This window comes from Tubulanus polymorphus, chromosome 6 (assembly GCF_964204645.1).
Source record: "Tubulanus polymorphus chromosome 6, tnTubPoly1.2, whole genome shotgun sequence".
Lineage (NCBI taxonomy): Eukaryota > Metazoa > Nemertea > Palaeonemertea > Tubulaniformes > Tubulanidae > Tubulanus > Tubulanus polymorphus.
Genome location: NC_134030.1, coordinates 20,823,610 through 20,839,973, shown reverse-complemented (window position 1 = coordinate 20,839,973; position 16,364 = coordinate 20,823,610). Strand labels below are relative to the sequence as shown.

At 41.3% G+C, this 16,364-nt stretch overlaps 1 protein-coding gene across 2 annotated transcripts; it reads left to right on the top strand.

The window, feature by feature from the left end:
- The first annotated feature begins 58 nt into the window (after positions 1 to 58).
- LOC141907480 (glycogen synthase kinase-3 beta-like) lies at positions 59 to 15,522 on the top strand. Of its 2 annotated transcripts, none has more exons than XM_074797136.1 (9): positions 59 to 526; positions 7,777 to 7,970; positions 8,447 to 8,530; positions 9,302 to 9,412; positions 10,154 to 10,284; positions 10,773 to 10,879; positions 12,035 to 12,228; positions 13,119 to 13,305; positions 14,205 to 15,522. In XM_074797136.1, the coding sequence occupies exons 1-9, from the start codon at positions 427 to 429 to the stop codon at positions 14,348 to 14,350; spliced, it is 1,254 nt and encodes a 417-aa protein (XP_074653237.1). In that variant the 5' UTR covers positions 59 to 426; the 3' UTR covers positions 14,351 to 15,522. The 2 variants fall into 2 exon arrangements, with proteins under 2 accessions (XP_074653237.1, XP_074653236.1); XM_074797135.1 differs by having other exon boundaries at positions 8,447 to 8,542.
- Positions 15,523 to 16,364: the final 842 nt, after the last annotated feature.

Below are 16,364 nucleotides of genomic sequence, written 5' to 3'. Positions count from 1 at the left end.
TCACCGATGTTCGCCGAATGGTCGCCATTTCTCCGTCATTGTAGAGAGAGCAGCCATTGGAAACCAAACACTAGACACTGTTTTTCGACGGGCTAAAATGCTGTAAATCGCCGCAGTTTTCGGGCGGGTCACAGTCGAATCACGTCAGATCGAATCAGCCGAATCACGAGCGTCGGATAGACCGGAATCGACGCGTTTTAAAGGGTCGAACCGGGCGAAAATCAGGCTTGAATCGCGGGTGTGGTTTGTTGAGTAAGGAGACGACAGAAAACGACTGAATCAGTCCGGGATGTAATAATAAACCTTCGAGATTTTACGAATAGCAGCGAGTAAGTTTTTCTCAACCGATGCGAATAGAAGACGGCGGTACGAGGCGTTAGAATCTGAGGGTCCGAGGACGAGGGAATCGAGAGACAGGATTCAATCATGAGCGGCAGACCGAGGACGACCTCATTCGCCGACGGCGGAAAAACCTCGTCGACTTCGAGTTCACAACAGCCGAGTTTCGGAGGAATGAAAACGATCAGTAAGTAACGTCCCTCGAAACGCTGCATGTCGTTTTTCGCAATGATTTTCTTTCAGTTCGCTTAGAGAAGTGGGCCCTGGCATGCGAGGGCTTTTTAAGGTTCGTATCCCTGTCCCCCCTAGGTACCCCCGCCATCCGTATTCAGGATTCATAACGAGTAGGACTTGAATTGAAGTGCTTGCAAAATGTTGATATTATTTTGAACGTTACTTTTGGCTTCCATGATGATTAATGTTGTAGATTAGGACGGTTGAAATAGAGAAGTGTCATTTTTGCATTTACAGAAGTGCTTTTTTTACTATCGCCTGAGCTGCCTCTACTCCATGAACCCTATTCCTGTTGCCGCATCCTGCCTAGCATAAAAGATTGTCTAGGCTATAGCGCAAACCTTGTCCTACTTGACCGACCTTCCCTCCCCATCCTCCCTCTGCAGAGACTCAAACCTGATGGCATCGCTACACTTAGGCACGGCACGAACCCCTGCATCAGTAGACCGTGTGCCCAGGAACATGCGTAGCTTTCTGAACGAAAACTGGCGGCACCAATCAGATTGCTCGTATAATCGTTGAGGCGAATTTCAAGGAAGAACTATAAATGGGAAAACCCGGGTTAAAATAAAACGGGATTTCTGATTGGCTAAAAATCACATCATCTGAACTGCGCATGTATCTGCGCACACGGTCGATTATGGCAGGGTTTCGTGCCGTGGCAATCTCGATGCCATTAGGTTCGAATCCCTGCCGGGGGAGGATGTTCCCTCCCTGGTGCTCTCCCTGACCGGTCTCTCAGCTGGTTCTCTCCCTGACTGGCCTCCCCCCCTGGTGTTCTCCCTGACTGGCCTCCCCTCCCTGGTGCTGTCCCTGACCTGTCTCTTCTCAGCTGGTGCTGTCCCTGACCTGTCTCTTCTCAGCTACCCGCCTTCATACTGCAGTTCAGTAGTCGCTACATGCAGACCTGACTACTTGCTATTTCCGAATTGTCTCTGCCCCGTACTAGAGCTCTGCTTCTCGCAGAGATATTGATATGATCTGGAAATCTGCATTTTTAAAACGCCAACTTTCGACGTCAAATTTCTCTGATTTTTTTTGTGAAATTAGAAATATCAGGTAGTCTGGTATTCTGTCTGTACATGGAGCTAACACCTTAGCTGCAGTTGATTTACGTAGAAAAATATCATTTCTAGATTCCCAGAGAACTAAATCATATGATACCAGTTTGGACTCTCCTGAAGACTAGACCGGTTTCGCTTTTTGCACCTCTCTTCGCGTGTTCCCTTCGACCTGAATATACGCTCTACCTATTCTGGGATAGCGTAAACCTGGGGAAAAAAAACGACCGGTGAAGAGTTTTTCGGGAATTGGTAAACGTTCATCAATTGAAACCTGCTATTTGAGGTTTGGGGTACCAACCTTCATATCGAGGATCTTTACCCTCATGAGTTGCAAAGCACGGATATTGGCCCTCATCTACGGGTACATAGTGCAGGGTTTTTGCATATAAAAAGGAAAATTAGGGAATTCAAGATATATTTTTCACCGGTAAATCAAGATGCACAGATGTTTGCTGGGGATGAATGGCACAAGGAACCTCTTGATAAGAAACAGCCCTCACTGAGGATATCTTATAATTCAATCAGGGAATTTGAATTTTTGGTGTCTTGTTCTTGCTGGTGACGAGTGGCACAAGGAACCTGTTTATAAGAAACAGCCTCCACTGAGGATATCTTATAATTTAATCAGGGAATTTGAATTTTTGGTGTCTTGTTGTTCTTGCTGGTGACGAGTGGCAAAAGGAACCTCTCGATAAGAAACAGCCCTCACTGAGGAAACCTCTCGATAAGAAACAGCCCTCACTGAGGATATCTTATAATTTAATCAGGGAATTTGAATTTTTGGTGTCTTGTTGTTCTTGCTGGTGACGAGTGGCACGAGAAACCTCTTGATAAGAAACAGCCCTCACTGAGGTTCTTATAATTTAAATCCAGGAGATTTTTGGTCCGGGCTCTACCAACATCCGGCAATTTTGGATTCCCTGGTCTGTAATAACCCTGGCCGACCTTGTAGCTGACAAAAATGCACGTATTTCTTGCTTAAAAAAAGAACTAGCTGAAATATTGAAATCAAAATTTGCGGTTGAATTTTTAACGTTTTTTTTTTTTGTCTTCATCTCTGCTTGTGTTTGTCTCTGCAGGTTTGTAAATTGGGTCTTCCGTAAAAAAACAAAACTAAAACACAAAAAAAACACAAACAAAACACAAAAAACTGTGAAGTAAAACATGTCAGGTATGTGCAGTGTATTTAGAATTATAGTCGAAGTGTGCAGTAGCATTGTTATTCATTTATTTACGTCACGTTCATTTTAACGCTAGATCATCGTATTGCTTTTACGAGAAAAAAAATCTGGGGGAAAATATTCTTTCGTTGGATTGTTTCGTAATTATTACGTTTTTTTTTTTTCGGGGCTCGTATTTATTCGCGAATATTCAATTGATCGGACGAATCAAAGTGCGACGAAAAAAATTCCCGTCGAAATTATTTTCGGACGATTTTTTGTATGTATTTTCTTTGAAGAAATCATTTCATTTCAAATGTATGAAGAATCTGATGATAATTTTTTTTTTTAAATTTCGAATTTAATGTTTTTCGTAAGAATTCAATTTCTTTTCGATTTTCTTAAATTGTATCTGAAGAAATTTGAAGTCGTTTTAGTATATATCGCGACAAAGTTTTATTCTTTTTACACTGTACATCGTAGATAATTAATCGTTTTTATTTCGGATCTGTTTTTTAACTTGTTTTCTCTCTAACCCGCGTAGCCTGCACCGATGTCGTAGTTTTATTATTTTGATTTGATTTTCGTACTAATTTCTTACTCAGGCTCTCTTTAGCTCTGGCATGCGAGGAGTGATTGTAGCATGTGGTGTTTTCGATGTATAATTATTAACCGCATAGATGTCGCTTTCTTACTAATTTGATGATGTCATAGGGGGATTTATGGAGGCGGTCATCTTTTCTAGAGATATATCAAATCCCTAGTAGACTGTTGTCAAAGCGGGGATCCATAAGGGCAGCCATCTACGCGAAATGGCTGTGGATTTTCAATTTTGTGATGTCATAGGGGGATTTATAGAGCCAGTCATCTTTTCTAGAAATATTTCAAATCCCCAGTAGACTTGTTTCGTGATGTCATAGGGGGATCCATAAGGGCAGCCATCTACGCGAAATGGCTGTGGATTTTCAATTTTGTGATGTCATAGGGGGATTTATAGAGCCAGTCATCTTTTCTAGAAATATTTCAAATCCCCAGTAGACTTGTTTCGTGATGTCATAGGGGGATCCATAAGGGCAGCCATCTATGCGAAATAGCTGTGGATTTTCAACTTTGTGATGTCATAGGGGGATTTATAGAGCCAGTCATCTTTTCTAGAAATATTTCAAATCCCCAGTAGACTTGTTTCGTGATGTCATAGGGGGATCCATAAGGGCAGCCATCTACGCGAAATGGCTGTCGATGTTCAATTTCTGGATCGAATTTCACATCGGAGCGCTCCGTAGTAAGGAGTGCTCCTTAACATCGGAGCGCTCCATAGTTAGGAGTGCTCCTTAAGACGGTTTTTGGCGGAGAAACCAATACGGCGCCTGATTCGAAAAGCGGCTCTTAATTCGGAATATTTTCCGATTTTTTCGATATGGGCCGTTTTCGTCCCCGATAATAGCAGCCGTCTTTTCCAGAACGGTGTAAATTGACGGACGAAATCACGTTATCATCGGACGATGATACACGACTCGTGCGAGGAGGTCATTGTTCTGCATTATGAAAGAAATGCGTTCACAAGTCGTAGTGCCATACCATGAAGTCGTGATAAGATAATTTCCGATATCGGCGACGAAAAATTGTTACTATAGTAGAATTTTCGATTCGTATATTTTGGAGATTTTATCGCGTTTTTCTACTCGCAAACTTAGTTAGTTAGAAATATGAAGCGCTGGTGATCGCGGAAAGCTTATAATTTCATCATCGCTGCCCCGAACAGGAATCAAATTCTAGGTCGCGGTCAAAGTTCGCCGGTTTGATATTATTCCTCGTGCTGAATTCAGGTCTCCGTTTGATTAGAGCGATACGTTTCGGGTTCAATGTGAGCAAGAATTGTTTACGGCGCAATGAACTATTTATGAGTATTGCCTGCTGAATCCAGATTTTGCATTGGTATTTTTGAAAATAGAATTTGATATGGCAAGAAAAATCCAGATCTTGTGTAATGGAGTGCCTCTGTGGTTTCTCTGTAAAGCCAGTCTACTAAGCTCATTTTGGTTCTACTTAAATCCAATGTGATAACTTCTGACCAGTCATAAGTTAATTTTGGTTCGATAGCCAAACTTACAACTTAAGACCAGTCTAAGCTCATTTTGGTTCTATAACCAATCTAACAACTTAAGACCAGTCTAAGCTCATTTTGGTTCTATAACCAATCTATCAACTTAAGACCAGTCTAAGCTCATTTTGGTTCTATAACCAATTTAACAATTTAAAACCAGTCTAAGCTTATTTTGATTGTATAGCCATTCTAACAGCTTAAAACCAGTTTAAACTCATGGTTCTATATCCAATGTAACAACTCAAGACCAGTCTAAGCTCATTGTGATTATATTAGCTTAAATCTAAACTTAAGATCAGTCTTAACTCATTTTAATTCTATAGCCAATCTAACAACTAAAGACCAGTCTTAAGCCCATTTTGATTAAATAAGCCTATCTAGATTTAAGACCAGCCGAAGCTCATTTTGATTCTATAACCAATCTAATAACTTAAGACCAGTCTAGCTCATTTTGGTTCTATAACCAATCTAACAACTTAAGACCAGTCTAGCTCATTTTAGTTTTATAACCAATATAACAACTTAAGACCAGTCTAAGCTCATTTTGGTTCTATAACCAATCTAACAACTTAAGACCAGTCTAGCTCATTCTGGTTCTATAACCAATCTAACAACTTAAGACCAGTCTAGCTCATTTTTGGTTCTATAACCAATATAACAACTTAAGACCAGTCTAGCTCATTTTGGTTCTATAACCGATCTAACAACTTAAGACCAGTCTAAGCTCACTTTAGTTCTAGAACCACTCTGACAACTTAAGACCTGTCTAAGCTCATTTTGGTTCTATAACCAATCTAACAACTTAAGAGTTAATAAGCCTACCTAAACTTAAGTCCAGTTTAAGCTCATTTTGGTTCTACGGTCAATATCTATGGTACCGTTATACAGTGTAAGGGTCCTGGGACCGAGGACTCGTCGGTTTAGCAATATATGCATTTCCATAATCCGATCGAAGCTTGATATTTTTTTGCGAAGTTAATTTTGCGCGAATGAATCATTCACTGAGTTAAGAATAAGGAGAGAGAGAAGAGAGGAGAGAGATGAAGCTGGATAGCACCAGTACAGCACGTACGTTCATGTACGTTCGTTCGTACGTATATCGCTGCGATGACTGGTGGAATTTTCTCGTATTGATTTTTTCTAGTTTTATATATTGAGATGATGATAAACCGTTGCAGCAACAGTTTGCAGCATCCAGCGCTGACTGAATCATCTCTGCTATGTCCCGCCTTCATTGCCTTACTTTTTTCCGCTGTCCCAACTCGTCGCTATTAATTAGTCTTTCCCTTAATTACCTGAATTGCGACGTAGGTTATTATCAATTCAACCCGGTTTGAATTTGAGACTGGTCTATATCAACAGGGTGCAGTCACTTACCAGAGGACCGGTTCCATAGTCTAGACTTAAGTTCAAAAGTGGTCTTAAATCTTAAGATTGGTCTTAAGCTGGTTAGATTAGCTATAGAACTAAGATAGTCTTAGATTGGTCTTAGATTAAGTCTAAGCCATGACTATGCAACCGGCCCCAGGGGCCAGTTGTGCAGTCGTGACTTAACTCCTTAAGTGCTCTTAAATCTTAAGACTGGTCTTAATAAGTTGTTAGATTGGCTATAGAACTAAGTTGGTCTTAGACTGGTCTTAAGTTAAAGCCGTGACCGTGCAACCGGCCCCAGGGGCCGGTTCCTTAGTTGAGACTTAAGTCCAAAAATGGTCTTGAATATTAAGACTGGTCTTAAGTTGTTAGATTGGTTATAGAACTAAGCTGGTCTTGAATTGGTGTTAAGTCTAAGCCATGGCTATGCAACTATATTTTGAAACCAGGGCCCAGTTCTATAGTCGGAACTTACGTCCCAAAGTGGTCTTAAATCTTAAGACTGGTCTTAAGTTGTTAGATTGGCTTTAGAACTAAGTTCGTCTTAGACGTCAAGTTGGTCTTAAGTTTAAGTCATGACTCTGCAACCGGCCCCAGACTTTCTAGAGTTGAACTAGGACAGATGTTACACTCGGTGGTTGGTGTGTGCTGCTAGTTGAGGTCAGTGTTAGTAGACTGCACTGTACGTGGCTGAACCGGTCAGAGGCAATCACTTTATATCAATAGTCTCTCTCTCCCTCAGTGTCCTGTAATTGATATCTGATTGATGAACTAAGGAATGAAAGGTTCTACGTTGTATAAAATGCCGTTAGTGTCACCGCGAGGGGAGAGGGTATCGACATAAGAGATGTCTGTACCTCGAGCCGGGTGTCGATATAACGGTCAACCTCGCGAGAATACTCATCGATATTATTCGAATTAAAGCCTCTATCTACATCTCTGGTATGGTGGTCGGAGCGGGGAGGGTTAATCGATCTGTACTGCGGTTTAATTATGATCATCACTACTGGAATCATCGAATGTTCAGAGAATATAATCGCCTTCAATTGAGATTTAACTCAGGAAACTGATTTTTGAGATGCGTTTAACCCTTTCAGTGCTGACTAATTAATACTCTATAGTGCTGAAGATAATTTGAAAATTCTGAAAAATTCCACCCTAGTGTGTTAAATAACGGGAATACCACTATAGTGCGTCTACACAGCAGCGCGGTGTATCATTAGTTACTAATATTTCACTATGTTTGACAGGTGCTGCCATCTTTCAAGATAGATAATAAGTAATTACTAATTAAATCAATACACCGCAGTGCAGTGTACTAGCAAAATTCATCACTGATTCGTACACCGCACTGCGGTGTAGATGCGCTGAAAGGGTTAATGCATTTCTTGTAACACGTATTTTTGCCCTATCGCTTGATATCTAACAGTCTAGTCGCAAAAAAAAATTTGATCACATTTTCTTAAGTTTTTAAGATTTTTGCAATTTTTTTTTTTTTTTGTAGGTAAAGACGGCAGTAAAGTAACGACGGTTGTGGCTACAACAGGGTCAGGTCCGCCGGATCGTACCCGCGAGGTGTCGTACACCGATACGAGGGTTATCGGCAACGGTTCGTTCGGCGTCGTCTACCAGGCGAAACTGTGCGATACCAACGAACTGGTCGCCATTAAAAAGGTTCTACAGGATAAACGGTTTAAGGTACGTACAAAGAAAGGTTTTGAAAATTTGACGTTCATGCTAAGTATGGTTGCTGGTGATGCTACCAGGTGTCGCTAGCGTGCGGTAGGACTTCAACTACTGCGGCAATAGAGGATTCCGCTCGTGGTATGTGAGGATCCTCCAGGTGTGGCTAGAGTGCAGTAGGACATCAACTACTGCTGCAATTGAGGATTCCACTTGTTGCAATTGAGGATCCACCAGTTGTCGCTAGTGTGCGGTAGGACATCAACTACTGCGGCAATAGAGGATTCCACTTGTGACAAATGAAGATCCACCAGGTGTCGCTAGTGGTTACTCCTCAATTTCTTCTAGATTTCAATTAAAATCAAATCAAATTTTCTTCGAAGTGGAAATTAAAGAAAAAAACTGATTTTGACTTGGAAGCAATGCTCGCTACGATTCACAACGCCATCTGGTGCGAGAAATAAGATGTTTTGCGTATTCGTATTTTTCAGAACCGCGAGTTGCAAATCATGCAGAAACTCGAACACCAGAATATCGTGAAATTGCGATATTTCTTTTATTCCAGCGGGGATAAGGTAAGCCACAAGGTAAATGTATAGTTTTATTATTTTTTGTTTTTTCCGAATCGCACATTCTCTCTCTTTCACGCGCGCGCACTACTGCTGCTGCATGTGCCTAGTGCTGCCACCTGTTAGTCGAGCTCGGTATCAGTTGAAGGTATTCCAACGTGTTGTTCGTATTTTTTTTTCACGTCTGAAACTTAGTCTACTTCCGTCCGAGAAAATTCTAATTAGATCCTAATTAATCATCCTTGATCATTAGAGAAATATTTAGCCTAATTTTTGTTACCAAGTTTTTGTAGTCACTGGTTAATTGAATGCCCATTGGTTAAGGATAACTTCAGACCCTTGCCATTTATCCCCTGTTATGGATTCAAATGTGATGACATCATGCGTCTGCTGTTAGGGTGCAGTTCTCTTAGAGTCAACACGAGTGTCTTGAGTTATCTCCTTGACGATTCCCGAGATTCACAGATTCTCGCGTCACGATCTGTTGCACGACGATATGTGTTCATTTCCATTTGGGAAAATTGAAAAATCACCTGTGAAATACTTGGGAAAAACTTGGAAATTTTGAATTCATATAACTGCGGGAACCATGTATTTATCAAATTTTCCGATGAGAAATTAGATGTTGACTTTCCAGAATCTGGTCGTCATTCGGGGGCATCGCTTCTATAGAAAGCTTCGCTCGTTTTATTGACTAACACTGCTTGCACCGACATCGGGAGCGCCGTCATTTGATTATAATTTTGATGATAAACTGTTTAATGAATTGTTTTACAGAAAGACGATGTATATTTGAATCTGGTTTTGGAGTTCGTGCCGGAGACCGTTTACCGCGTGGCGCGACATTACAGCAAATCCAAACAAACTATTCCTATTCTTTATATAAAGGTAAACGTAAACTTGAAAAAAAAGAACCCAGTTCGACTGTGGCCACTTTCCTCGAAAATCAAGAAACGGTCGGGGAATTTTGATTTCTGTAGAAAAGTCTAGGAATGTTGTGAACAAGAAGCTGTTGAAGCTGGGGAAATCAAATTATCCTCGTTTAACCCTTTCAGTGCTGGTTAATTAATACCCTATAGTGCTGAAGATAATTTGAAAATTCTGAAAAATTCCACCCTAGTGTTTTGAATAACGGGAATACCACTATAGTGCGTCTACACTGCGGCGCGGTGTATCGTTAGTTACTAATATTTCACTATGTTTGGCAGGTGCTGCCATCTTTCAAGAGAGATAATTAGTAATTACTAATTAAATCAATACTCCGCAGTGCGATGTACTAGCAAAATTCATCACTGATTCGTACACCGCACTGCGGTGTAGACGCACTGAAAGGGTTAAATCCTAAACTTGACTTTTGTCATATGATTATGTAATCATGTCTCTTAATACCGTAAAACCTCTCTACAATAAAACTCTCTTGGTTCTGGGCATAATTGTGAGGAGGTCTCGCATTAAAGAGGGTTCATTGTGAAGACTGAGGTTCGCACTCTAGAAAGGTTTCACTTATATTCAAAATGAACTATTGAAAAAAGAAGAAAATGAAATTTTCATTATGGGAGGGAGTTCATCAAGAGTGTAGCAGTGAAAATAACGATTTTAGAATATTTTCGTTTTTTCGATTTTTTTCAGTTGTATATGTATCAGTTATTCCGCAGTTTAGCGTATATACACTCGCAGGGCGTCTGCCACCGCGACATCAAACCTCAGAATCTTCTACTCGACCCCGAGTCGGGGGTGTTGAAACTTTGTGACTTCGGAAGGTAAGTTCGCTCGGTGATGACTTTGCGAAATGATATCGATTGTGAAATCGACGTTGCGAAGAGAACATCTACGTGATAATTATACACGTGTCATAAATTGATGATGGGAACTTACAGTGTGCACAATCACTAAGGACATTCACATTCCTTGGACTTAGACTCAAAAGTGTTTAAACGAAAAGTGTCTCAGTTTTGACTTATAGAAGTGAACTTTTTGATAATGAAACTAAGCACGAGTACTTACTTTTACTGCTAAGAAGTGCTAACTTTCGTTATCCCCCAATTTTTTTTTTGGACATTACTCGGGGCTTTGATGATTTATTTTGTGGATTAGGACATAACCATCGAAGTGCTAATAATGCCAAAAAGTGCTGAATAGTACATATTTCAGCCTCAGCCTTTCCTTATGAACAATGGGGTAAAAAAGGTTTTTGCCTCGTCTTTGTAGCGGCAATTGAGCAATTTTAATTTTTTCTCAACTATTTCAGCGCCAAAGTACTTGTTCGAACTGAACCGAACGTGTCCTATATATGTTCACGATATTACCGAGCTCCAGAGCTGATATTTGGTGCTACTGATTATACTTCTCAAATAGGTACGTAACAAATATCCTTCACTGGTCGCTGATAAGTGTTTACTGTCCTCTGATTCTTAGTAACAATCTCTGAAAAAACGTAACTGTCCCCCCCTGACGCACACAGAGCTGTCAACCATTCCTGATTATCACAAACATTCTCTGAAAATACTTAACTGTCCCCCTGATGCACACAGAGCTGTCAACCTTCCCTGATGGTCAGAAACAGTCTCTGAAAATACTTAACTGTCCCCCCCTGACGCACACAGAGCTGTCAACCATCCCTGATTGTCAAGAACAGTCTCTGAAAATACTCTAATGTCCCCCCTGACGCACACAGCTGTCAACCATCCCTGATTGTCAGGAACAGTTTCTGAAAATACTCAGCTGTCCCCCCTGACACACACAGAGCTGTCAACAATCCCTGATTGTCAGGAACAGTTTCTGAAAATACTTTACTGTCCCCCCTGACGCACACAGAGCTGTCAACAATCCCTGATTGTCAGGAACAGTCGCTGAAAATACTTTATTATCCCCCCTGACGCACACAGGGCTGTCAACAATCCCTGATTGTCAGGAACAGTTTCTGAAAATACTCAGCTGTCCTCCCTGACGCACACAGAGCTGTCAACCATCCCTGATTATCAGAAACGGTCTCTGAAAATACTTGATTGTCCCCCCTGACGCACACAGGGCTGTCAACAATCCCTGATTGTCAGGAACAGTTTCTGAAAATACTTTGCTGTCCTCCCTGACGCACACAGAGCTGTCAACCATCCCTGATTGTCAGGAACAGTCGCTGAAAATACTTTGCTGTCCCCCCTGACGCACACAGGGCTGTCAACAATCCCTGATTGTCAGGAACAGTTTCTGAAAATACTCAGCTGTCCCCCCTGACACACACAGAGCTGTCAACCATCTCTGATTGTCAGGAACAGTCTCTGAAAATACTTGATTGTCCCCCCTGAGGCACACGGTTGTCCCTGATTGTCAGGAACAGTCTCTAAAATACAGTACCCCAATATACATTAGTGAAGTGGTTGACAGGTCTTAAATAGTTAGATTGGCAATAGAAGTGAGATTGTCTTTAAACAGGTCCTAAGCGTAAGCTATGACTATGTAACTGGCCCGAGGTTAATCAAAGAATTTTAATGAATTTTGTTTGTTGTTGGATAGACGTATGGTCGGCTGGTTGTGTTCTGGCCGAATTGTTACTCGGTCAGCCGATATTTCCCGGCGACAGCGGCGTCGATCAACTCGTCGAGATTATCAAAGTGCTCGGCACGCCATCTCGCGAGCAAATACGAGAAATGAATCCGAACTATCAGGAATTCAAATTCCCGCAGATAAAAGCGCATCCATGGACAAAGGTAAGAGAGTCGTTTCATTCGGGGTTTTACAGATCGGTCAAAATAAGAGAATTATATTTTATTCTGAAGGTCAGGGGACAAGAATTGTTGGGTGTTTTTTTCTTGAGCTGGGAACACACGGCACGAGGAACCTTTTGATAAGAAACACCCCTCACTGAGAATATCTTATGATTTGATTAGCTGGTGACCAGTAGCACAAGGAACCCTTTCTTGTCAATGGCTCCAAGAATATCTCTAGAGGGTGGCTCCATGAATATATCTAGAGGGTAGCTCCACAAGTAGGCCTATATCGAGAAGGGTGGCTTCATGAATATCTGAAGCGAACTGCGGACTCCGATAGTGGGTGGTTGAGACAATATCTCTAGAGGGTGGCTCCGGAGCAAACTGTGGTCTCTAGTAGTGGGTGGCACCGAGAATATCTCAAGAGAGTGGCTCCATGAATATCTGACGCACACTGCCGTTTCTAGACTAGTAGTGGATGGCTCCGAGAATATACAAATCACATTCTGAGCCATCCTTCCCTCTTAAGGATGGACTTGATTTTGGTAGCACCAAGGGCCACCTTCAGTTTTCTGACTTAGTCGACTATATTCGAACTTAACGAAACCGAATGTCCATTAGTCGGAACTATATTCCCGAAATAGTTCGAAAATCAAGCGCATTATTAGTTCTGACCACTAGTCGACTCGATACGAAATCCGAATTTGGCCCGGAATATCTCAAGAGGGTGGCTCCATGGATATCCGAAGCACACCGCTGTCTCTTTCTAGTAGTGGTTGGCTCCGAGAATATCCGAATCGCATTCTGAGAACGACCCTTTCCCCTAAAGGATCGTACTCGATTCCGACGTCGTAACGATACATCGCATGTCGCCGCTGCGTGTTTTGTAGGTATTTCGACCGAGGACTCCTCCCGAGGCTATACAACTAGTCAGCTGGTTACTGGAATATACACCGTCGGCGAGGAAGAGTCCGCTCGAGGCGTGCGCGCATAATTTCTTCGACGAGTTGCGCGAACCGTCGACGAGACTGCCGAACGGACGCGACCTGCCGCCGTTATTTAATTTCACCCCTGAAGGTACGTATTCCGTTTACTTAATTCCGATGATTTTGAATGTTCGTGAGAAATTCCGATTAGATCGAAAACAGGTTTTAACTTTAACTGAATTAACCTCTTCGCTACCATGCGCGACGTATATTTACATGGCAAATATATTCATTTACTACAATATTGCTGGTGTGGCGAGTCACAACGCCGCTGGTGTGTAGACGTACTAAATGGTCATCTGCTTCAATTTAGTTACACTATTTACTCATAGATGGCGAATCAGTGCCCCAAATACTGAACTGAATCGAAAATGAATATGAATATGGAAAAATGCTCTGGTGAAGGGCGTTACATTACCTATGGTAGTGAAGAGGTTAAGCAGGTTTGACTCTAATCATCAGCCCTTCAGACATTCCACACTTCACATGTGTTCAGTGCTTCACCTGAGACATTTTTAATTGAAAATGAACTACAAACACCAGACATTAGACATTTTATCAGAACACTTTCAAAAACTGATCGTCCACACTTCACATGTGTTCAGTGCTTCACCTGAGACATTTCTAATTGAAAATGAACTACAAACACCAGATATTAGACATTTTATCAGTTCACTTTCAAAAACTGATCATCCACACTTCACATGTGTTCAGTGCTTCACCTGAGACATTTTCAATTGAAAATGAACTACAAACATCAGATATTAGACATTTTATCAGCACACTTTCAAAAACTGATCGTCCACACTTCACATGTGTTCAGTGCTTCACCTGAGACATTTCTATTTGAAAATGAACTACAAACACCAGATATTAAACAAAATTTTATGGAATGAAGTGATTGATATAGGAGCTCTCACAACTTTCATGTTCATAGGAAATCCGTTTAAGGTAGCATCATCTTGTTCAATCTTGCAAATTCTTTTTCAGAATTAATGATTCAGCCTTCATTGAACACTCAACTGATTCCGCAGCACGCTCGTCCAGCAGATTCGACTAACCTCAACGATTCGACGCCATCTGGTGGCGACTCAGCATCTCAGGCCGGGGCGAGCGGAGCGAGTGGCACCGCATGAGAGCCACGCGAACGCGGAAAAAAAAACAACTTATTTATAGAGAATAAAAATTAAACGATTTTACGAAGCGAAAAAAATTTGAGCATGAACTCGCTCGCGGGGGGGGGGGGGCGCGTAATCACTTAAAGCGAACTGTTATCGGAACTACGGGTTTCGGGACTACAGGAATACGCGAGAGACGCCCCCTACCTCTCTACCCGTCGAAGTTCTGGTGATTCTAAAACTAAATCTTGCGGACGCGTACGTTTTTGCGGCGCTCGCGACGGCGCCGATATCGCGATGGCGGCGCCGGAAGATTTTAGATTCGGCGACTCGCGGCGTGAGGATTTATTCGGATTTTAAGCGATCGCGCGTCGGAATAAACAACCGCAGCTCGGAAATACAACCGCGGAGTTGAATGCGGAATCGCCGGAGCGGAATCAAATGCGACGCCGTGCGGAATTAACGACGTGACCGGAAATTTTTAACGATGTCAGGTTTTTAAGAAGTGATCGCGATTCGACGGTAGACACGCGACGCTGACGACGACGCCGGAATTATTGAGTCATAGTCGAAAATGATGTCGTAAAGTACGACGTGCGCACTCGGTGGAGTTACGCGTGTGCCGAGTTTTCAAGATGGCGAAAAAGTTTTATATATCATGCGTTTGTTAATTGTGTCGAGTTTTTTTTTTTTTTTTACGCGGGTGCGCGGAGACGCCGTCGCGAGACAGGCTCGGGAGAAATCGTCGCGTTCAGCCGAGGAGTCGCGCGCGGTTCAGATGATACTCGGATATTTATTACGAAGAAAATAAACATACGACGCAAAAAACGAATTAAAACCGGGCGCCAGACGATAATTTCGCCGGGTTTTGTTTGTTTTGTTTTTTTTTTAACTCGTGTGAGGTCGAGATGACGAAACGAACGAACGAAAACGTTCATCTCGGATTGGACCGAATTTTGTGATATGTGAATATATGCTATTACTACTACTACTACTGCGTATATACTGCGCGTGTGTTTAAATTAATGAATTAGTAAAAAAAAAGAGTTAAAAGATTATTAATGAAAGTCGTTTTTATTGAAATTGAAGAAGAAATAATATTAATTATCTTAGCGAGAAAAAAAATAACGGAGGGGTCGATGACTCGCGTAAAAAGTTGTCGTCGGGCATCGGTGCTTTTTAAACAAACAGGGGGGAAAAATGTAAATTATTATTATAATTATTGATATTATGATTATTATTATTATAATGAGGCGTCGTTAATGCGAATTATACTGATTTACATAATTTATGTACTCGTACGTGGTATGCACGCGCGTTCGATTATGATAATTGTGTCTGTTTGTTGTTGCCACGGAAATGTGAATCGCGGGCTCGGCGCGTCCCGGAATCGCATCGTTGTTGCTCACTGCCGCGTTTATTTTGGTTTTGATTTTTTTTTTTTTTTTTTTTTTGGTGACGACCGCAAGTTTTTGTATAGGTGGCAGCACTTGTGTATAATACGAAGATTATATTTAATTACGTATATATGAATATATATATATATGTATATATATATATATATATATATATATATATATATATATATATATATATATATATATATATATATATATATATATATATATATATATATATATGTATAGAAAATGATTAAAATCTGAAATTCTTCTCAGCGCGATGGAAAGCGAATTGAGAAATTTCAGTTCAGGTTTTATTCATCCTCCATCGGCAGGAATTCGAACCCGATGGTGTCTCGAAACCCCAGAGGGTACCTCGCATGCCTCGCGTCGTGAGGCACCCAAAATATCCGAAATGCCCTTCTTGGAAAGACGGGGAAAAATTCGAAAAAAAAATTTTTCAAACGTCTTATCAGGTTAAGTTTCATGAGGATTTGCCGCAAACAATTTTTTCCTCGGGATCCTGAGTGCTGTTTCGGATATTTAATCGTATGCATTGAGTATTTTCTGGAAAGTTCTTTTGAAAAATTGCCCGTTAATTTTCTTTGGTAAGGCGGTAAAAATTTGACCGA

Excerpts from the sequence above, each read along its gene's own strand:
- LOC141907480 (XM_074797135.1), top strand. The coding sequence starts at position 427 with ATGAGCGGCAGACCGAGGACGACCTCATTCGCCGACGGCGGAAAAACC. Across the intron at positions 10,285-10,772 it reads AAACTTTGTGACTTCGGAAG|CGCCAAAGTACTTGTTCGAA; the intron begins GTAAGTTCGCTC and ends CAACTATTTCAG. Across the intron at positions 13,306-14,204 it reads ATTTAATTTCACCCCTGAAG|AATTAATGATTCAGCCTTCA; the intron begins GTACGTATTCCG and ends ATTCTTTTTCAG.